This window comes from Perca flavescens, chromosome 13, assembly GCF_004354835.1.
Source record: "Perca flavescens isolate YP-PL-M2 chromosome 13, PFLA_1.0, whole genome shotgun sequence".
NCBI lineage: Eukaryota > Metazoa > Chordata > Actinopteri > Perciformes > Percidae > Perca > Perca flavescens.
Genome location: NC_041343.1, coordinates 28,957,598 through 28,981,243, shown reverse-complemented (window position 1 = coordinate 28,981,243; position 23,646 = coordinate 28,957,598). Strand labels below are relative to the sequence as shown.

General features: G+C 39.8%; 1 protein-coding gene across 3 annotated transcripts; it reads right to left on the bottom strand.

Annotated features, from left to right (window-relative positions):
• Positions 1-1,513: 1,513 nt before the first annotated feature.
• Positions 1,514-23,535, bottom strand: LOC114567138 (hexokinase-2). 3 transcript variants are annotated; one of them, XM_028596086.1, is made up of 11 exons: positions 23,217-23,535; positions 19,485-19,600; positions 13,187-13,349; positions 11,536-11,684; positions 11,149-11,268; positions 10,884-10,979; positions 10,242-10,341; positions 6,490-6,673; positions 5,216-5,371; positions 4,251-4,484; positions 1,514-1,839 (listed from the first exon to the last, which is right to left on the bottom strand). In XM_028596086.1, the coding sequence occupies exons 2-11, from the start codon at positions 19,542-19,544 to the stop codon at positions 1,644-1,646; spliced, it is 1,458 nt and encodes a 485-aa protein (XP_028451887.1). In that variant the 5' UTR covers positions 19,545-19,600; positions 23,217-23,535; the 3' UTR covers positions 1,514-1,643. The 3 variants fall into 3 exon arrangements, with proteins under 3 accessions (XP_028451887.1, XP_028451888.1, XP_028451886.1); XM_028596087.1 differs by lacking the exon at positions 23,217-23,535 and adding an exon at positions 20,836-20,890; XM_028596085.1 differs by lacking the exon at positions 23,217-23,535 and adding an exon at positions 19,942-20,021.
• Between the last annotated feature and the right edge of the window lie 111 nt (positions 23,536-23,646).

The window sequence follows — 23,646 nt, the reverse complement described above, 5'->3', positions numbered from 1 at the left end:
TGATTTCAAGTAGGGTTACGTTACAAGTGTTTACATGCCTACCATTAATATGGAAAGCAAGCGCCATCACCAATTTCATCATAACTGGAGGCGATATGGAATAATAACTTTCAATCACAGAATATAACACATCTCCCATAAAATAGCTCTTTATTTAAAAATTGATAATCCAGTAAATTAAATACCAAAGAAATCAAAGTACTTCATTTCATTTATACAAAAATAATGTAAAAATCCAAGTATAGTTTAGATTTGTTCAGTATAGTTTAGGTATGAAGGCTGTGTGGCGGTATGTGAAAATGACCAATGACACTTCCAACCAATGTGGTTTCTCCTTCCTCATTCCAGCTCCCCTACCCCCGTTGCCCATATTTGGACTTTTTGAAAAACAGCACCGTAGCACTCTTAGAGATCTAAACCTCCACAGGGAACCTTTAGGGCCCTATTTTAATGATCTAAGGGCACAGTGTGAAGCGCATGTTGCAGGTGTGTTTAGGGCGTGTCCAAATCCACTTTTGCTGGTTTGACGGCAGAAAAGAAAAGTCCAGGCGCATGGTTCCAAAGGGTTGTACTTCCAAAGTGTCTTCAATAATCATAGGTGTGTTTTAGGCGTAAAAGAGTGTCATCTCCCATTCCCTTTAAAAGCCAGGCGCGTTGTACCTTGGCACATTGCTGTTATGATGGAGGATTTGCACCGTAATATTTTTATTTGTAATCTTTTGCATGTGTGTGTGCTGCTGCGTGTCCCTGTGTGTGTAACAAGCATAGTGTGCATGAGCCCTGTGCACGAGCCTAGGCGCATTTTACTAATTTGCTGTTAAAATAACACTGAAGTGCTGCGTTATTGACTTTAGACCAGGTTTTTGTTGGTCAATGGCACGATCACTTCCTGCTGCCTCAAGATAGCAATACGCCAAGAATGTACCTGAACACACCTCCCTGTAAGACCAGCACGCCCATGGGTGCACAGATGGGAGCAGGTGCATTTGCTATTTAAACGCCGTGGGCGCTGGACGGGAAATTAACAACTGCGTCGGTCATAAACTAGCAAAGACACTGGCGTCGGACCGGGTGCGAGATAGGGCCCAAAATATTTAAATGCCATTAAAATGAGTTTGTAAGAGTAAAATGAAAACAGTAGCTGAAGTTTGACTCACTGTTTTAGAGGGGCAAAACTAACTTAAATATAATATTAAAGCTTTAGTGCATAACTTTTTGATATTAATGAACGTCCGTTACATTCAAGCCGTTGCCAAATGAGTTGCTACAAAGCTAAGTAAGACTATCAGCTCCACACAACTCTCTCTGGATTTCTCAGTATGACTATGTTCAGAAGATTGTGGCGTCTGGCAACAGAAACTCGAGTGAAGATAATGAACTCTTCTGAAGAGTCCATCATGTTTTTTTAATCCTCCGTGTCCTCCTTGGCTACTAGCAGCTGTGTGGAGGGGGGAGGGGGGCTGTGTGCGGCCATGGAAGGCTTGTATCATGTGGATTTGCCGACAGTTTGGTTGTCATTACTTAGAATTCCTCATGGGGGCGACAGAAACTACACACTATAGCTTTAAATAATATAATATTAACAAAATGTGCTGAATAAGAACAAGACATGTTGGGTACCATCTGCATCCTCTCTCCACTCTTTATTCATCTTCCTCTTCCTCTTCCTCCCTGACCTCACCGTCGCTGTCCTCTAACAGCCGGGACTGGTGAGCCAGCCGCTGAGCCACGGCCGTCACCATGGCAGCGCCCTTCCCGCTGCCGTCCTCCGAGACGAGGAAGGTGATGTCACACTCGGGGGCGAGGCGGCGCACCGTCGCCCGGAGCTTCTCGCTGAACCTACGGGAGGAGGGAGGAGGAGAGGGAGGAGAAGAGGGAGGGCAGGTGAGAGAGTGAACGGGAAAGAGGAGAAAATATTCAGCACAGAAAGAGAAGGAAAAGTAGGACCGTCTCAAAACACAAAAATAATATTGCGTAGTCTGTAGGAGTGTTGAAATCAATCTTTTTTCTCTCTTTTTTCTTTCTTTTTCACTCCCTTCCTTCTGGTGAGCCTCACCTAACCCGACATACTCAAAACTTCTTACCCACTCCCTCTCATATCTACAGCACAGTACCTCGTCTCACAACATTTCATACTATAATCACAAAAACTCTCATCATACACACACACACACACACACACACACACACACACACACACTGTAAACTGTCCCCTGTATCGTTTAGTCATTCTTTTTCTCACATTCTTTATGTTTTATGTTCTTTGTGTTCACAAGCTCTGCTTATGTATGTCAAATAGTCTTTGTATACTGTATGTTACATGGTTTTTACACTCATTTGGGTTATGTAAGGTTTGTGGGGTTTTTAAATTATTTTAACAACTATGGCAATACTTAATTACAAAAGAAAGAAGAAGAAAAAAGACCATAATCGATTATTGCCTACTGATACTACTTGTTTTTGTCTGTTGTCTGCTGTGATCAGACTGCGCTACATTCAGGAAATGTCTTTTTTTTAAGAGCAGATGCGATAAAACGAGGAGTTCATATTCATCTGACTGCTTGAATCTGTTGATGAAAACCATGTGTAGCAATATATAATAATGTTGAGGCGGTAGCGCCTCATGACACCCAGACCCCCCCACTATGATATGGCCCCCCCAACATATATATATATAGTACAGTATACCCACTACAATACATACAATACAGACTACACCACTGATTCACACCCTTAGACGAGAGAAAATATTCAGCGCAGAAAGAGAAAGAAAAGTAGCATATGTATATCGCACACTGTCATTATCATGAAAAAATGCTTTGAATGCAACATCTTCTGCAGAAATGTGTCCTTAAACTCACGGAAGGAAATAAAACTGAGGAGAAGTTTAAGCAATGATTCATGGTATGTGGTCATGCAGTTTTTCTCAGAAAGACAGGAAGTGTGTTGATGTGTACAGATAAATATGGTTTATCATCTTCACCAAATTGAGAAAGAATTAAAAAAAAAAAAAAAAAAAAAAAAAAGGGAAAAAACAAACAGGACTTCCTCCTCTCGGTCCATTTACATAGTGGCTGTTTTTTTCTCTCATTGCCGGCTCAGTGATAATTTGACTTTGTAGAAAGCCACAAAAGTTCAAACCAAATGATAGAATGTGTTCCTGCTTTACGTTACGTCTCCATATTCAGTGACAGGAGAGTTTGTCAACATAACCAGACGCCATTTTTCAGTAAATACCAGATGATTTTCTCTCTGTTACAATTATTGGTTAGAGAGCAAATCGCTAATCGTGTGTAGGCGGCTTAAAGCACTTTATAACTTTTTTTTGAAAAGTGCTGTATCAATAAAGATTATTATTATTATAATTATTATTATTATTATTATTATTATTATTATTATCATCATCATCATCATCATCATCATCATCATCAACATAGTTATAACTAATGATAAATAGGGGGGTTTAAGTAAAGTGTTACCCATAAAGTGCAACCAAACACATCATTTGTGATTTAAATTTCAACTTTTAACTTTTTTAAGATGCACTTTTACACACCGACTTTAAAGAAAAATCTTGACAAAATGTGCTGTATCAATAAAGCTTATTATTATTCTTATCATAATTATAATGATTGATAAATAGGGGGGGTTTGGGGCGACCTCTAGCTCATCTAGTAAGAGCGTGCGCCCCATGTAGGCTGTAGGGCTGTGCTCGATTAAAGACATTCTTAGTCGACCAACACTCATTCAATCGTATCGACTAATCGATTAGTTGATTTAATCGACAGATTTGTAAATCTGAGTTTCTCCGCAAAGAGTCATGCCAAAAGCACCACTTTAATTCTTGTGTTTACCAGAGATGTGCTCGTACGTTCTATCTAAGGAATCTAAGTTGACTAAGACCTAATCGACTAAGAGGGAGCAGCCCTAGTAGGCTGAGTCCTTTGCAGCGGTCCGGGTTCGAATCTGACCTGCGGCCCTTTGCTGCGTGTCATCCCCCATCTCTCTCCCACCTTTCCTGTCTATCCACTGTCACTCTGAAATAAAGGGGAAAAATCCCCAAAAAAAAGTTTCTTAAAAAAAAAAAGTGTTTAAGTAAAGTGTTACCCATAAAGTGCAACCAAAAACATCATTTGTGATTTAAATTTCAACTCTTAACTTTTTAAAGATGCACTTTTACATACAGACTTTAAAGAAAAATCTTGACAAAATGTCGTTCTCACTGCATCTGTATTTTCCTCAGTGCTTACTTGGGGTGTTTTCTGTAGACTGTCCCGTCCACCCCCACGGTGGTCTTCAGATGGCTCAGCCCGCGGTTGGTACGGATACGGTTGCCGATGGTTGCCAGGGCAGCGGCACAGAGATCGGCGGAGCGCTGGGAGATGGTTTCGCAGACCAGACGTACGACGGCGCAGTCGACCGGTTCCCTTTCCAATCCCAACTCGGTCAGAATCCTCCGGGTGTTTACCAGACCGTCGTCCTGCCTGAACCAGACACACAGACAGGAAGTAAAGACATACAGGGGGTTGGTGTTCAGGCTTGATCTCTGTTGTAGATATAATCATCTGAAATAAAGGCCTGGTTCGGACTTCCAGGGCAGATAAAGGGATCTCAAGAATCTGTGCCAAAAAATCTTATTAGAATCAATATAAACTAGTACAGTGTCTGTTCAAAATGTGCCTGTTTGGAAAGGGCCGACTGCTTGGCCTGTGGTAATGCTGCTTCAAGCTTTCTCCAGTGCCCTTGTACCCCAAAATTACTTACAGAAGGACCCCAAAGCTCTTAATATGCAACCCCACTGTAAAGCCTACTCCTGACTTACTGTATAATATATACTATCCAATGCTGTCCAAACTGCAGCAAATTACAAGCCCCACGTTCATTGGGTACCCAGGAAACCAAGTGTGAAGTAGATCGGGGGAACGGTTTATGAGTTATTTAAGACACACACACACACACACACACACACACACACACACACACACACACACACACACACACACACACACACACACACACACACACACACACACACACAGCCCAATTTATTATATATATTATATATTATATATGTTGACAAAAGTTGAAAACAAATGAGTTTCCCTTTAACGATCATTTCTCAGTGCCAGATCAGAAAGTTTACAACTCAAGACCACCGTTTGGAACCAAAAGACAAGGTGAACGATTGATTTCTAAAGCGTCATCGGACACTCACTCCTCAATCTCAGAGATGAACTTGGTCTCAAATGTAAACGGGGTCCGCAGCGCCTCCGATGTCCGTCCCCTAAACAGCAGGTTGTCCTCCGCCAGCCTCACCAGCAGCAGCCGAACGATTTCTCCCAAATACATGCCGCTGATCATCTTCTCAAAGCTACAGGAGAAAATAAAATAAATACATTTAATAAAATAAAAGTAAGAACTGTGTTTCTGTGTTGTTTATTCGTCATGCCCCGGGTGTGCAAAGGCCTTTGGTCTGTTAAAAAAAGAAGAACCTTGGGTATCTTTCTGAGAAATCTGTAAAAATTGAAATTGATAAGCATTAGTGATACTATTTTCTAAATCAGTGTGTGAAGAATAACCACTATGGGTATTCAGGTGTTGGTGTACCAGGGCTGTAGTACTCGAGATGCTTTTCTGTTGTCTTGGACTCGTTGGTATTTGGACTCGGACTCGCCAAATATTCTAGTTGGTCTCGACCGAGTCTAGCACTATATGCTTTTTCTCTAAAGTAACTTCCTCCTTCAAAACAAAACCATTAATGAAGCAAGCTTGTTCAGAAAACAGGTTTTAGTTTAATACAAAAAAAAACTCCATCTAGAACGGGCATTGTTGTTCTCCTGGTATACGCCTGGCTGCGTCATGTACCTTAATCATCAGGCTTCAATCATTTTCATTTTGGCCACAGACACAATGTCAACAAGCACTTTGTACTATGGATTCTTCACGACACGTAAAAACTTCAAGAATGAGAACATGCCAGTTTTTTAGTGACACCTGTTGCTTTGTTCTTTGTTACATTTTTTATCGGTAGTCCAGAAGGTTCTTGCTACACCAGAATAAAAAGAAAAAAACATCTAAAATGTGAAGTTGCACTTCAGCTATATGTGATTTGAGGAAAATGGTTATACTTAAAGTAAATAATATGGCCTAATTTAATACTTTCTTTCTCCTTCTTGACTCTCTCTCATTTGGACTCTGTCATGACTTGGACTCAACTAGTCCTGGTCTTGGACTTGACAAAGTTGGACTTGACTACAGCCCTGTTGTGTACACATGACAACAAGTCAGCTCTGAACAACATGATTTTTGTTGTTGTTAATTGATTATTTAGTCTACAAGATGTTTTCCAAAAGTCCAAAATGTGGAGAAAAGCAGCCAATCCTCACACGTGAGAAGCTGGAAGCAGACAATATTGTAACTATATGTAATTATTAAAGTTGTTTGTAATTTTGCACTGAAGACATTTTGCTAATGATCCGTCCTACGTACATATGGACGCCGGGGTTGATAGACGTCTCGTCCACCTCCACGTCAAACTCCGTCTGGATGTCTTTCAGGGAGCCGTCGTCTCCGAAGCCCCCCCACTCCGTGTTGATGCACATCCGCCCGTCCTCGCCCTCCACACGCCTCACGTTCCTCATCTCCTCCATGTAGCAGGCGTTGGTTCCCGTCCCTAAAGGAGAAGAGAAGCGTGAAGGGGAGATTGTAGTAGTGTGAAATTATAATAATAATAATAATAATAATAATAATAACACTGGAATTCTGCAACATGTTAGTTATTCTTTATGATCTCGTTCATTTTTTAGGAATGTATCTGTTTGAAAATCACACAAAAAAGGGGTGAGAAGCAAAATTCAAAACCATTTTCTGATTTTGGATGTGTTGTAACATCAAATCTGGGTCTGACGTTTAGTACAAATCTATCGGCTCGTTATAGCCACGCTAGCGCTGGGTTGTGATTCTGTACAGTTTTCATGTTCCCCTCAGGATGAATCGTACTGACTCCTCTGACTTTTTTTCAGGTACAAGCTTTCACTTATTGAGTGAAATATCTCTACTTTCACCGATACTGACACATTTATCCTGTTTGTTGTCGGACTCTCTTTGAGTGAAAGTCTGTCTTGCTTTGCAGTGTAGGTAGTTGTTGCCAATGCTAGAACAGCAATTCTTTCTGCAGGATTTTCCACCATTGAATCTGGCTTTCACCATCTGAAGTGGCGTGCACGTGCACCTGCTTTTCTAGAACAGCCAATAGTAACGCTGGCTCTCTGAAATGACCTGTAATTGGCCAAAGTCTCCCGCCACGTGCTAGATTTACTAACACCTGAAAACAGAACCAAGAGGAGGTGCAGAAGTGTAGTTTCTTCTATGGAAGTTTTGCTCAATGACACCAAAAAAATCTATCTCCATTGTCTCCATTGTCTCTTTTTATAATCTTGCAGCAAGGGGACACCAGCTGGTCAGTCACACAGTCACACAGTCTTCTACCGGTAATTGTTTTTAATTAGAATGTAATGCTGCAGTCTTGAAGTCTTGCAAGAGCACCGATTCTTAACCTATCAGTACTATGATGCAGGTTATTAAATTAGGAAACGGCTCATGCATCTGGATCTGCTGTAGACATTTAAGGAATTTGGAGTCAGAAATAAATTCACAACATTAAAACCTTCCTGCTCGTTCTCCACCGCCTTTTATTTCAGTCTCTCCAACACAAACACACACATAGAGGGGTGCTGTAAACATTTCCCCGAGGGAGCTTGCTTCATATTCCAGGGAGAAAACTAATTTGAGCGGCGAAAAGGGGACGTTTCACCGCCACAACACGACCCTCATTATATCTAATGTGATCACGGTGTCAAGGAGCCTCTCCTGTGCACCAGGTAAAACACATTATGCCTGTTAGGCAAGAAATAATTTGTTCTGTAAAGATCCGTAACACCTGAGAGTATGCTGTTTTCCATGATTGGCTGTAAGAGTGAAGAACAGCCTCCTGGGTAATGTGGTTGGTTTTCAACATAACCAGTTACTGCTACAGCTACAGTGTATTAAAGTTATATACTAATCATCGTGTTAGGCATACGTACACACTTCTCACATGCCTCTTCTTCTCTGTCCATCTATGATCAGTGTAAGCATGGAGAGACAAAGTCCTGACGTCACTTCCTGTCTCGCTTCTGTAACTCAATGAAATCTCTCATTCAGCATTTCTTTCATTCCGTTACTCAAGTTTTTTTTTTTCTTCCATATCTGCAGATAAATCGGCTCCGCTGCAGCCGTTGTTATTTTCAGTTGAAACCTTTGTTGTTTCAACAATAAAGATAACTTTGTGTCGTTCCTATCTTCCTATTGGTTGTCAGGCTGAGGGTGGGTGTGGCGGGGAGACTGGGAGGACAGTCGAGTTAATTTATTTTCCCCCATCTAGTTGTGTAAATGTTAATATCTGCGTCTTAAATGTCTACAAATGAACAGGCCTGGCTGATTGTGCGGGACCAAGGACTGGGCTGGTCAGAAGAGGTTGCGAAGCGGCAGTGGAGCCAAGGAGACAGGTAGGCCCATCCCCTTCACATGTAGCCTGGCAAATCGTGGCGAGCAATACTGCAAAATTTGGTATCGATCCGATATCAAGTAAATACAGGGCCAGTATCGCCGATAACGATACCTTGCATCATCAAATTGCTAAATCTGAATGAATTGTCATGACCTTTAAGTGGTTTTGTGATTTTTCCTTTGGATTATTAATAAGTTAAAACCCAGGACAGAATTTCCATATGCTTGTATAAATTTGTTGTGTCAACACTGTATCTCACAGCCTCGCCTATACAGCTTGCCGTTGATGAATTTTCGGCCTGAAAATCTAGCCCCACAGCGCTCCTCTTCCTCTCTGCCATTCTTCTGCTCCGTCTCTGTCCTGCTTGTGTGTGTGCACTGCTGGCCGCCACTGACGGGCCGGGCTGTTTGCCTGCCTGCCTGGCGCCGCTGAGTCACGTGACGGTACAACATCAAATCACAAGAGGGGGAAGGAGGAGCAAAGGGTGCCTGCTCCGCGCTGGGACAGGAGCGGCACTGACACAGTCAGCCAGGTCGCCTCTCTGATGGAACGTACTGGAGAGAAACTAAAACTAAAGTATCGATCAGATTACCCTGGTATTGATCAATATCAGTACCAACGTTGGTATGGATTTTATCGATATTTGGATCGATCCGCCCACCACTAGTGGCAAACCGAGTGTTTCGCTCTTTAGTTTTAAATCCACAGGCAGCCAAACTGTGGAAGCCCCTAAACATAAAGCGAATATCACGTTTTCCCAGCGTTGTGGTTATGTCGTGACAATACAGAGATACAGCTTCAGTTTCATCCACATCCATGACACGTATCTATGCCATTTAACCCCCAAAGTTCCGGGGCTTATGGGAAATGGAGTTTGTTAAAGGCCACTTAAAAAAACTCATGTATTTGATAAACAACGATATTAGATCTACCCTCCTTATCTAAACATAAGAAGCGTGCCACACGACATACTGTTGAGAATAATTGATAATGCTGATATTATTCCTATTAACTTAAATCATTTTTAAAAAGGCGCTGGTCACACAATTTTTACGCCAATGATCCTTGCCTTTTACAAAAACACTTCTCCAGTTTGTCAGTGCTGTCTATAGCGATGAGTTCGGATCCCATTAATGGATTTAAGTTTAGTTTGAATTTAATTTAATTTCTCTTCACTTTTCAGGGAAGAATAGAGTTTAAATTCACTAGTTATTTAGCCATTTTAATTAGTTAGTCATTAGCTATATTATATCTACTGAAGGAAGAAAATACATTTATAAATGGGTCTGGGTAGAATTTTCATATGTAAAGATACATATGTTATATGGGGGAATGTAACTAGGCATCATTAGCTCAAGTACTGTTCTTCAGTACATTTCTGAGAGTATTTCAAGTTTATGCTACTTTATACTTCTACCCCACTACTTTTATTCATACAACTTTCAGATTATTATTACAAAATATAACAAATATATTATGATACACATAGATGGATCCCTGATTCAAATCCAGTAATATATACTGTATGCATCTGAAATCGGCCATTCTGCATTACAGGTACTTTTACTTGAAGTACATTCTGATGCAAATACTTTTGTACTTTAAGTAAGTAAGATTTTAAATGCAGGACTTGTACTTGTAACAGGGTATCTAAAGACATCCTGAAGGTGTACTTATTCAAATAAATCTTTACCGATGATCATGCCGATCTCGCAGCTCTGGTCTTTGTAGCCGCAGCTCATCATCGTGCCCACTGTGTCATTCACCATGGCAACTGAGCCTATATCATAGTCCTGCAGAGAGAGAGAGAGACAGAGAGAGAGAGAGACAGAGAGAGACAGGTATGTTTATGTTCTTTCTTATAATCTGTATACCAAATAACCTGCCTACACACACATTGTGCTCCATCTGTCTCTCACAGAGTGTCACAATGCTTTTAATCAGAAACAAGATGGTGTGGATGGTCTGGCAAGGCGAGTCTACTCTGGGTTAAACCACCTCAGTAGCTAACAGTAACTATACTGAGAAGTAAAAAGTAGAATATTTCCCTCTGAAGTGTAGTGGAAGTACAGTACTTGAGTAAATGTACTTTCTTACATTCCACCACTGGTTTACAATGATAGAAAACATTTGAGAAGCTGGAACCAGACGACGTTTAGTGTGAAAAATGACGATTAATCGATTATCAAAATAGCTGCCAATTCATTTTCTAATTTACTGACTTATCATTGCAGCTCTTAACATGACTTCACATTTCACTCTTGTGTCCATCATATTGCTTTAGGTCTTATTTCTTTTTTCTATCACCATATGAGCCTCAGTATTTCAGACTGACCCCTCTCCTGTGAATGGCCTCTCTCAGTAACGTCACCACATCTTTGCCCTCCACTCCGGAGCAGTTGAAGCCTTTGGTCCAACGGATCAGGATGCTCTGTGTAGAGAGAACATTTAATATACAATACAAAACAACATTTTCTTATTCTTAACCTAAATCGTACTTTTTTTTCTGTAAAGTTTGGTTGACCCTAACCAAGATTAAAATGTGTAGTCTGTGTGTGTGTGTGTGTGTGTGTGTGTGTGTGTGTGTGTGCGAGAGACACCTTGTCTATTTCTATTTGTTCGCAGGGGAAGGAGAAGGTGAAGCCCAGAGGAAGAGTTTGTCCCTTCAGATTCTGAGAGACGAGGAAATCACTGAGACAGGCGGCGATGTGGTCGAACAACTGGACAGACAGACAGACACATTTTCATAAACTTGAACACTCAAGCAATGCAAGATAACTAAGTTATACTGAAGAATGGGAATCACTTAAATTCACCTTACTCTATCAGGTAATCTAAACAAAACACCCCGATTGTACAGCGGCGTTAGAAAACGGAGTTTCTTCCATCACAAATGATCTTTGTTCAGACACACAAACTCAGCAACAGCCAAGTTAACATTTCGGAATAGTGACAGCTGATTTGACTTTTTTGTCTGTATGACTCGCCTGTTCTCCAGTTCCCAGCATAATTTCCTTCGGGATGGCACAGATCTGGCTGTCCATCTTCAGCACTTTCTGCTCCTCCTCCACCACACGGACGTGAAGCACTCGGAAGTTTGTTCCACCGAGATCCAACGCCAGGAAGTCGCCTTTCTCTGCCGGGAGGAAGGAAGTGGATTGGCTGATCAAGGGGTGTAGGTGCACATTAGTCTCGCATTGCCCTCCTCCACAGCGCTGCGAAGGAAGGTCAGGCTATATCCGGGAAGGGAGGAAAACGTGCTCTGGTTTGTTGGCATTTCTTTAAACCAATCACAATTGTCTTGGGTGGTGCTAAGCGCCGGGCGGAGCCACGGTGCCTCTGCAAAGGAAAGCCTTTGCTAAGGAACTTGTTTTGGTGGAACATGTGTACGTTCAAAAGTTGTTTTAGTCGTGCGACAGAAAACTCAGATTGGACAGATAGTCTAGCTAGCTGTCTGGATTTACCCTGCAGAGATCTGCGGAGCAGTTAACCATAGTCCTCACAAATCCACCACAGTTTAAAGTTACAACACAAAGGAGGCGGAAGGTAACGGATATCCGGCCGAAAAGAGGGACATCCGGCGGAATTTCGGTCATCACCGGAAGAATCCTGCAAGTGGAAGATCGTGGATATAGACTAGATGCACATGTGCTTTTTTTCTGCATTAATGCATTTAAATTAATCTAGCAAAGAGCAAATAATGATACTGGTACTGGTTATTTTGGTGGTTAAAACAAATTGATATTGTTATTTGTGTGTCTTTCCTACAAAGAGCTTTTGTGCGCTATTGTCTTATCTTTGACTGATGTCTTTTTTGGAGAATATTACTGTAAATAAAAATAAGAGTATTCCTTTAAGGAGGAGGGGAAACCCAGGGCAGAATAAGTTACTCTATTTTATTCAAACCTTGCTAATGTTAAAATGAAAAATTACAAATGTCTTTATTAAAGACTGAAGATAAAGTTGTATTTCCCCAGTAACACCTGAACACTACGTTATGCTCTTTTTGTGGCTTTCTTGGATTTTTTATTCCACTTCCAGCTGATTTTGTTTTTTGTCAGCCTCTTATTGTGGAAGAAAAGGAGTTAACCCTAAAATTAGGAGCCAGTTTGATTTTAGACTTTGGTGGCCCCAGATGTGAGTTCTGCAGTTGGACCCTCTGGAATAAACAATCATGTCTTAGCTTGATTTATATTAAAGATGTTTGCATCGTGTATGTATGTTTTAACCCCCCAAAAATATAGTAATAGTAAATAGTAAACAAAAACTAGACATTTGAAGTTGTTGTATTATAAATATATATATTTAAAGCAGAATCTGAAATCACTTAAACAAACAAGGAACGTGCCTTGATATTTTGGTGCATAGCGGTCACAATAAACATACTAAGAGGAAAGAAAAATAAAGAAGTACGGCAAAAATCAAGAATCACGGAACATACATTTTAGATTTTACATTACAAATTTGTAAAACCTATCTGTTTTTTTTAAATAAAAAGAGCTGCACAGTGTTTTAAAACAAAGAAGATGGAATGTGCAAAATATTAACTAAAGATTGTACAAATGTTCGCAGTATGAAGAATATGTGCAACTGATTAACTTATATGAAGTTAATAATCAAATATTAATATGAACCTACCCGTCCCGTCTGGTGTGGCCCTGACGAAGGTGGGCAGCATCTTGACGGCTGCCTTGTGGTGAGTGGTTTTCCCCAAACCTAGAACCATATCCTGGTTCAGCCGGGCAGAAACCTCCAGCAGCTTCGCCTGAGATAGCTGGAATGGCTTCAGGTACTGCTGCACCTGCAGACACACAAAAAATATCATGGACAAAATGGACTTTTCTGACATAAATGCAAGGGGAGTAGGTTTGGTTTCAACATTTTGGGGGGGGAGGGGGAAGGAGACATTATAACAGAGGGGTCTGGGGGTCCTCCCTCATCAATCTTGAGCGTCAAACACTTCATTTCATGGTACATTTTCATGCATACATTCATGGTTCAAATGTCTTTATTTATGTATTTATTATTCTCCTCTATTGTTCAAAACTTTCTCCATATTCAAAACATCACGTGTTTCAGGATGTATTTTTTTATTTTTAAGAACCATGTACATCTCAACAACAAATCTGTTTGGAAAATCATAGATTTCTGTTGAATAACAGAGACCGGTTACTCATTATCTGTACTTGGACCAATCATGCTTACTGCCGTGCGTCATCCCCTCCCCCCAAAGACCCATTCTGAGCCAGGAAAAATCCTAAATTAAAAATAATACAAAAAGAAGTAGTGACCGAGACAAAACAGATTTGACATCATTCATCCACAAGATGGCAGCGTTTCTGCAAAAACCTCCAGCATCAAACCAACACCTGCAGACAGCCGCTGGGGTTTATTGAAGTGTGCTTCTTTCCTGTGTGTAACCTTTACCTTTCATTGTTAGCGTCAGGTCTAGGGTTGGATTAAGGTATCATTATTAACATTATCAATATTATTAAGTTATGCTGCACCAGTGCATGTATCTTTGAGACAAAGCACACATGCATAAAACATCACCATGGTGTGTGTACAGACATAAAAGTGGCAGCAACCAGCCTCTTTCGAGATTCGAACGAAAGGCAGGATTTGATTCTGAAATTAAAACCTAAGTTTTAATCTTTTCGCTAGATGCTAAATATAATGTGTAAAATATTACCTGGTCGACAGATTGTTCGTCGGTCTGGAAAACAGACAAAATGTAAGGAGTTTGATTCACAAATCCTACAAATGATGTGTCCCTCTTTTGAGAGTTTAGATATTTTATACCCTGTACTTCAGTTTTAAGCTCCCCTGGTGGTCTGTTGAAGGTGGCAACCGCTCAAAACATTTATGACCTGGAGTTACATTCAACGTATGCATAAGCCAGTATAAGGTTTAGGTGTGGCACTCGAGCCATGTTGGGCAGCACCTAAACCGAATTAATGTCACTAAAAGACTTTTCTCAGATCTAATGACTGTGGATGGACTTCTTTAGCAAGTTTTGTCTTTAAGCATTTTGAGTGTTATTTATTTATTATCAGCTCTGGCTTTTCCAATGTTCCAACACACAGAACACACACAGGGTGATAAGAACACACACAGGGTGATAAGAACACACACAGGGTGATAAGAACACACACAGGGTGATAAGAACACACACAGGGTGATAAGAACACACACAGGGTGATAAGAACGGTCACAAATGATGTGAAAAAGAGACGCAAAACTACCACAAAGAGACGCAAAACTACCACAAAGAGACGCAAAACTACCACAAAGAGACGCAAAACAACCCCACACAAAACAAAAATGACCAAAAAGAGACACACTGGACAAAATATGCCAAATCCCACAAACAGACTCAAAATGTATGGGGGAAATTGCAAATAAGCACACCTAACTCTTGCACAAAGCCAGGGAAAACACTGATGTACGCTATATGCACAATAGAAATATATAAAAAAGAAATAAAAAGACATGTTTGTGTTTGGTCGCTCCTACATTTCCGTTAAATGAAGTGTTACAGAGGAATGTTCTGCAGGAAGAGGCCTGGCTGATACGGCATGTTACGATACTCTGGAGTGCCAGCAACAATTCACATTCATCTTCCTGTTTTTTTCCACTTCCTTCAAAGTCAGAGCAACACCGTTTTTACACACAGTAACATACCAAACTGCATTCATATTTCTACATAAAAACATAGTGCTCTGCAGCATGGCGTACAGGTGTGATCGCACCTACATAGTACCTTACTTTAATATAAAATATATCTGTAAAGTTTTATTGTTATAATTTTTTTCACTGTTAATACCAATAGTGAGTTAAACCTGTTTCCAAGACCAGGATCAGTTTTGGAGCCTGTCTCTGCCGACACTAACAAAACGCGTGGATACAAACATACACCTTTCCTCTCTTATTCTCTCTCATGAGTTACAGCCAGGGGCGAGTTTTCTTAGGCTTTTTTTGTTTTTTAGTTTTTTTTTTAAAACACTTTATCTCTGCAGCATTAAACTCTTTCTTCACCTCCTTTTCTCATATACTTATCTCTCCTCCCTGTTTCATGTCCTTACATGCTTGCTTTTACGCCATCGAAGGCGTGACTGACTTCATTCCTCCATCATGACTCTGAGAGGATCCCAACCTGTTTGGTCTCAAACCTGTTTTTTTTTTTTATTTCTACCATTTATTCATTACTTTTAGATTTTTTTTTTATTTCTAACATTTATTCATTACTTTTAACCATACCTGTTTAAACTTCTAGTCTACTCTTGCTAAATTACAACAAAATAACAACAATGTAGTGTTCAGGTGTTACAGTTGACTCAATGTTAATATGTGGATAAATTATGGGCTACTCTACAAGCTTATGTTTCCCATGGCAACTACAGAAGTACCCCCTAGGGTTAGCGATATGGAGAAAATCAGATATCACGATATTCTTGACCAAATACCTTGATATCGCAGCGATATTCTAGGGTTGATAATTGGTGCTTTAACAAAACATCTTCACACTTAGATTTTAGATAAATAATCATCAGTAATGTGGACATAATGTCTAAGTGGGGAAAAGGAAAATAATAGAAGAGCTAGAACAGTCTTAGTTCAGAAAAGTACATCACTTTACTGTAATGCAGCCTTTAAAACCAGGAAAAGACACCACTTATGTCATATCACGATATTACGATATCTAAAATCTAAGACGATATCTAGTCTCATATCACGATATCGATATAATATCGATATATTGTCCAGCCCTACCTGGGGTACAACTACCCCTGGTTGGGGATCACTGCTGTATATTCACCTTGCACGGCAGATGGATTCTCGCGATATTGCTGTAACAATAAACCAGCGGTGAAAGCAGCACACAAATATTTGACTTGAAGCTAGCGTCCGGACTTTTTACAGATATTTGAATGTCCGTTACATTCAAGCCTTTGACAAGCAAGTTCACACATTGCTGATTGAGCCGCTTAGCGCAGGTGCTAATGAATCCAAGAGTGTATCTTACATTACCCCACTAATAATGCCCGAAATCAGCTGGTTTTATGAGTACATAACCTATTTGTACTAGTGTAGAAGTTTGGTATCATTTCGGGCATTATAAGTGGGGCAATGTAAGATACACTCTTGGATCCATTAGCCCCTGCGCTAAGCTATTCAACTGATAACGCTAACTCGCCCAATGTTCGACCCGGGTGAAAAAAGCTTCTGGGGGGGTGTTTGGCTCGAGGTCATGTTGCAAAGGACCCTAGGGTGAAATTACTCCAAACCATCACTTTAACATATAAAGACAAAAAAACAGAAAGGACAGTAAGAAATGTAAAAAAAATACTGTTAACTATGCAGTATAACACTACAATAGAATTTACAAAAAATATACAATAACAATTGAAGAGGGAAGGAATAGTGCAATATGAGTGTAGTCTGAGATTTAAGATTTAAATATAACTATAGTAAAAGGCAGTTCAGTGCAGTGGTAATATATTAATAACAATATTGTAATTGTAAGATTGAAATATACATGAGGTAGATGAGCAGAACAGTGTTGATTTACTTTGTTCAGTGTAAGGGTGGGGGCTATTTTTGAGCGTTCATCTGAGTTCACTCACTTACAGTTGTTATTCTGACATATACTGTATATCATAATTTAGTAGTTGTTATAGTTACATTTTGTATTAGTAGCCTGAATCTGAAAAGTAACAAACTGGCAGATTAATGTAACAAAGTAAGAAGTCCAATATATCCATGTAAAATGTGGTGGCTTGTTAAGTATCTTAAAATAAAATTACTCCAGTGAAGTACATAGTACTTGAGCAAATGCAGTAACACGGCTGACTAAGACTAAAATATGCAGGAGGCTTTCAAGTAATAAAGAGGAGTGTTGGGTGGGACTTCTGATGCACTTGTGATCATAAAGCAGGACTGGATTATGCTATTGTAATATTGTCATGTTATTAGTGTTCATCTGTCACTGAATGATCCTGTGACTGACCCTCCTTATTGATGAGTCAGACTAATATAAACTCTGCCCCTTCCTAATCTGGGAATCCTCGCAGCAACAGCACTGACTTCCCAAAACAGTTTTTTCTCACTTTGAGTAACAAGACTTCAATCACAGGGACGGAAAGTGATGAATGACGCTAAAATAAAGGTTTTACACAATCAAACTGACAGCCAGCTTTTAATGTGAATTAAGAAACACTGCTGAAAGTTGTACTTTTTGTTTTAACCCAGTTGGCGTGAAATAATGTCTCCATGTGTGGTTGTGTATAAGGGGATATACTGCCTGTCAATAGCTGTTGTGTCTGTATTAGTGCTGTCAAACAATTAAAATATTTAATTGCGATTAATTGCATTAATGTCATAGTTAACTCGCAATTAATTGCACATTTTTATCTATTCTAAATGTCCCTTGATTTCTTTTTGTCCCATTATTTTTTCTCATTTTAATGCTCTTATCAACATGGAAAAGTGGATCGGCTTGCTTTGTGCTTTTGTCGCCTGGCTTTGACGAGGGGGCGGAGAATTCGCATCAGCTGTGTGCTCGGCCATCAGCTGTGTGCTCGGCCATCAGCTGTGTGCTCAGCCATCAGCTGTGTGCTCGGCCATCAAGTGGTATTTCAGACTGGATGTGCTGCGATGATAGCTCAGTTTACAACCACAAAACACACAGATCAGTTTGGTCTTGTCAATGGAACCATTTGGCAACTTTTTAAAAGTAAACGTTTACCATTCAGAATCTTATTGGCATCCATTTTGGCATCTCGCGCTCACGCTCGCCATCCACTCAAAGCATAACGTTAGCCTGCTACTCTTTGGCCGGCTCACAAGCCCAAACAAGTGTGTGCGGCGTGTCTGTTGTTTAGTTTCCGGTCTAGCTAGATCCGGTGTGGTGTTGTAGTTTTTCTAATGTTACTAGTTGTTGCAACAGCATGTGAAAAAAACTACAAAGTTTGCTGGGCCAAAAAGGACGTTAATCTCGCGATTAAAAAATTGACACCGTTAAAATGGGTTTGCGTTAACGCAGTTAATAATGCATTTAACTGACAGCACTAGTCTGAATTCTAACTATAGTTGTTTGTATCCATTGGTCAGTGATAGAAGTATTCAAATTTTTCACTTGAGTAAAACTAGCAATATCTCAGGATAAAAGTACTCCACTTCAAGCTCAAAATCTACAAAAAGTACAAAAGTATTTGCAACAAAAAGTTTAAAAAAAAGTATCAAAATTAAAAGTACTCATTAGGCAGCAGAATAACTCCTGTCAGTGGGACATTATGTTGTTGAATTATTATTACATATGCAGCATGTTGAAGCTGGTAAAAATGAAGCTTATTTTAACTACTTTTTTATACTGTTGGGTAGTTCAATCTTCATACACATACACATTTTTTGTATGTAAAACCTTGATCTCCAAAGTAACTGAAGCTGTCAGATGAAGGACTAAAAAGTACAATATTTGTCTCGGAATTGTAGCAAAGTGAAATATTAATACACTTTGTATAATAAATACAATAAAGTAGCATACAATGGAAAAACTTAAGTAAAGTACAAGTACCTCATAATTATACTTAAGTACAGAACTTGAGTAAATGTACTTAGTTAATTTGGTTGTAATATAAGTCTCTTAAGTTTTCACTTAAAAAAAAAAAAAAAAAAAAAAAAAAAAAAAAAAAGCCTGAATATGTTTTTTGTAAAAGTACTTTGTCTTTTTTGGAGCATTTTGCCCAATTTAAAAACTCACACATCATATCAGACATCTTTTTAAACTGCTGTTCAATTATAGTTGCAAAATTTGTGAGTTTCATGCTGTGGGGTCTGATTTAATACGGACTGTGGCTCGTCTACACTTGGGGTTGGCAGAATTTAAACAAACAACAACAACAACAACAGCAGCAGCTCCTCAGGTGACACGTACCTTACGTAGCGTGTCTGGAGGGATGGCATCCAGGTGCTGGGCTGGGTTATCTCCGCTCATTTTGGTCTTTTGGAAATCTGTGTGCTGTTCCTGGTGTTTGCCTCTGTGCTGCTTATCTGGACAGAAGATATTAAAGGGTCAGTTCACCCAAACCACCAAAAATCTAGTCTAATTCCATAAAGCCATGCAGATAGTCTCAGATTTCCACTACTGAGGCTTCTGCCACCAACCTAACATGCTCCTAATGAGGATACCATGCTGATGTTAAGTATAATGTTTTCCGTGTTCAACACGTTAGGATAGCGTGTTAGCATGCTAACATTTACTAATTTGTACTTAACACAAAGTACATTCCAGGCTGATGGGAATTAGTTTTTGCATGCATTTGGTCATAAACTGAAGGACAAATAAAGACTTTGACCTGATGGTGGCGCTAGAGGAAAAGTCAGAGGATCACCAAAGTCAATAAGATTCTTCATCTGGCGACCATGGATGCCTGTACGAAATATCATGGCGATCCAACCAATCGTTGAGATATTTCAGTCTGGATCAAAGTGGTTTACCTACAGACCAACTGGTGTTGCATACTGCTAGCTTAGCTTAAAAACTCAACACGATGTATCTGTAAAGACACAGAGTCCCTGTTAAGTAAAATTCTTAAAACTGTCCACAGAAATGTATCAAACACTCCTTCTGTCCTTCTTTATGCGCAAACAGCCATAGCTTGGAAAAAACATGGCAAAGTTGAGTCGAATATACAGTACTGCTTAGCTTGTAGCTTGTGTGGTTAGCTGCTAACGTTGAGCACATAATAAATAGCTATATGGAACATGGTGTTGTTTTCAGTTTATGTTTAAGATAAACTGTTACCCACTTCTGTGCGTAACTGCTGGCAAAAGTTGTCATTTTAATAAATATACTTTGTTAGCGTTCAACAGTTAGCTAACAGTCAACAGTCAAACCTCATGGGAGGTGTAACCTAGCTGCTAAATGCTAGCCAACTGACCTGAGAGAAAGCAGGAACTGGGATTCAATGAAAGAAATAGCTAAATAGCCTGCTAATTAAGAGGCATTCAGTAGGTTAATAGTAGCTAACTAGTGCAGATAGGTGTAAGCTAGCATGGCTAATTTGAACTTTGAAGCTAGCTAGGCTCATTTTCTACCTTTGATTTTAATTTAACCTTAAATTTCAAACGAAAGGTCTATCTTTTGGGAGCACACACATATCATAGAAAGATACAAAAATAACCACCGGAATAAATAAATAAATATTAATAACAATATATAAATATTCTTCATCTAAAGATGGATTATATTACAACATGCTGTTGTTTGATCCTGATAAACTTACAGGTTCCTCTGACTTTCTTCCTGATAATGTCCTTCTGGCAATCTAACACACACACTACAACAACTAACAATAGGCTACTTTCAATAAACCTATAAAACTGTATAATGATGTTTCACAGTAATAAAGAGGTCAAGTCCTGAGAAAGTCCAGTCTGTTGGCATGTTTTATAGATGCTTTCATTCAGTAATTGTGGTCTAAAATGATGCTCAAATATTTGTTATGCCTCGCCAGCTGTGTGTGGTATCACCTTTAATCAATATTGGCTTTGGAGCCAGAAGCCGTCCGATTTCGATTTCTTTTTCGGGTGTTGTAAATAAAGCCTCTATTCTTTGTCATTGTCCTTAACAAGCATCATGTCAACTGTATTTCTATTAGCCTAGCAGATAGCCATGTTGATTGGTTTGGTCCAGACTGAAATACCTCAAGACATATTAGATGGATTGCCATGAAATTTGGTCCAGTCGTTCATGGTTCCTAGAGGATGAATCATAGTAACTTTGGTGATATTCTCACTTTTCCTCTAGCGCCACCAGCAGGTCAAACTTTAAACTATCGAGTGAAACATCTCAGCGTACAGTAGCCTAAATAGATTGCCATGTAATTTGGTACAAAAATTTATGGTTTCAAGACAATGTATCCTACTTACTTTGGTGATCAGTTTACTTTACATAGCGCACAGGCTACATTTTGTTTGGTTCGAAATAGAATGATCTCGACAACTACTAGATTTTTGCCATTAAAATTTGGTTCAGGCATTCATGGTCTACCCAATTTCTGATCGCATTCCTGCTGGAACATGTCTGATTGTGTAGGCTTAGCAGGTTTTATTGGTGATTTTTCACGGTAGACAGCGCTGCTATACACTGTTATAGTCAGGCCCTGGCTGCAATGATGGAGAGTAGGCTACAGAGACGGTCAGAGCATGCAGAGATACGGAAACTCTGACCAATCAGTGCAGATTGGATTTTTTTTCGAGTGGGGGGGGGCTTAAAGAGAGTGGAGCGTTGCATGCAGAGGGTGAATACAACTGCAGAGCAATCAAGTGTTTTTTTTAAACATTAAAGTATGTAAACATAATCTAGTAAAAATACAATTATGAACCTAAAACTGAGCAGGAAAGGTGCCTTTTAAAAGATGTGAGTGCATGGTTATAACGGAAGGTGACTCAGATGACCATTTTAAAGGCCGTTTTACACTTCTGCGTCGAATCGACGGCGTACCCCCGCAGACCCCGTAGCCTGACGTGCACCTCTCGAAAAATGTAACTACACCTTGCAGCGTCACACACTGCCCACTGGTATAAACATCAGGCTATTTATGTAGGCTACGGCGAAAGCTCTGCGTGGAGCCTCCGCAGAACCATAAAACGGCCTTAACTCTGAGCTTTACTCATCTGGATTTTGGCAATTCAACAGTAAGAGGCCACTCCGTCTTTTCAAGAATGAGTCAAAGTGACACTAAAAGTTACACCCTTGAGAGTCGAAACCACCTGAATATATGTCTTTGTATTTGTAAATGTTAGTCTTGTTTTTAGATGCATGGGAATTCAGTTTGAAATGTAGATTGTTTCACGAGTCAGCTGAGATGGTGTAATCATGTGCAATCACATTTCTTAATCAATTCCTAATCAGAGGTTGCACCAGTATTATTGAGGTAATTGCCAATGGGAGATTTAAGAGTTTAAACCAATGCAAACTAATTATTATCCTGGAGTGCAATAACAGTAACTATTGCACTATTCTTTTGTCAAGATCACGTGGCTTTACTCTTGGCTACTAAGTCATCAAACAGGAAGGTCAAGTGACAGACAAAAGGGGAATTAGTCCTTTTTCACTGTCACCTGCTCTTCATTGTCAGACCTGTCCAAACACACTGTCATAAATCTAACAAATGCAAACCAAAGTAAACTTTACACATAAGTAAATCTAACCAGTGTGCCGACACAGTAGGGCATGAAAAGAGAAAACATCAGTATACTTTAGCTGCTGTCTAATCTTTTCTTTCACATTTAAATCAGTTGAAATGTCATCTTTAAATAAATTGAATTGACAGGATTATCAAATGTAAAGTGTATCCCAAATCTAATCTGTAACCTGAAAACTTTTCACTGTGCACCTACAGGATCAAAAATGTGACCCACTTAAAAAAAAAAAAAAAACATTTCCAGTTTCAACAGGAAATACATCAGACCAGTATAAAAACTAAGACCAGGATAAAAAAACTAAGTTTTCTTTAATACTAAAACAAGTTTTGTGGTTTTATGAGCTTTGGCTTTTATTTTCATAAAAATTGTTGGGAACCGACCTGATCAACAACTTATTCTTATCTAAACAGCGCATCCAACCTGTAACGCACAAAGTAGATGAAGTCAAGTAACTCACCGGTCTTCTGCTCTACTCAGACTGACAGGAGTAACCGCCTTTATGAATGAGAAAAGAGTGAGACGTCAGTTTGCGTTTACACACACACACACACTTCATCTGCAGCAATTATGTGGCAACATGAAGAGGCGAGCTGTGCGTTTGTTTTCGGAGCCGACAGGCTCGGAGGATGTTGGGTGCGGCGGTACGGATCCGAAACGGACCAATTCCATGCCGTGGTCATGGTTAAGTCCAGAGGAAGCCGAAGGAGAGCTCGTTTAGTGTGCAGCGGCAGTAGTCTGTCTGCGCGTAAAGGCGCACGATGAGCGCAGTCTGTCGGCTTCTGTTCCGGGATCAGACCCCAAATTACATCCATCTGAAATTAGGAGTCATTGTCGCGGCTTCGAAATTCAGTTAGAGCTGCGAGTTACCGAATTTTCTTTTAAAACCT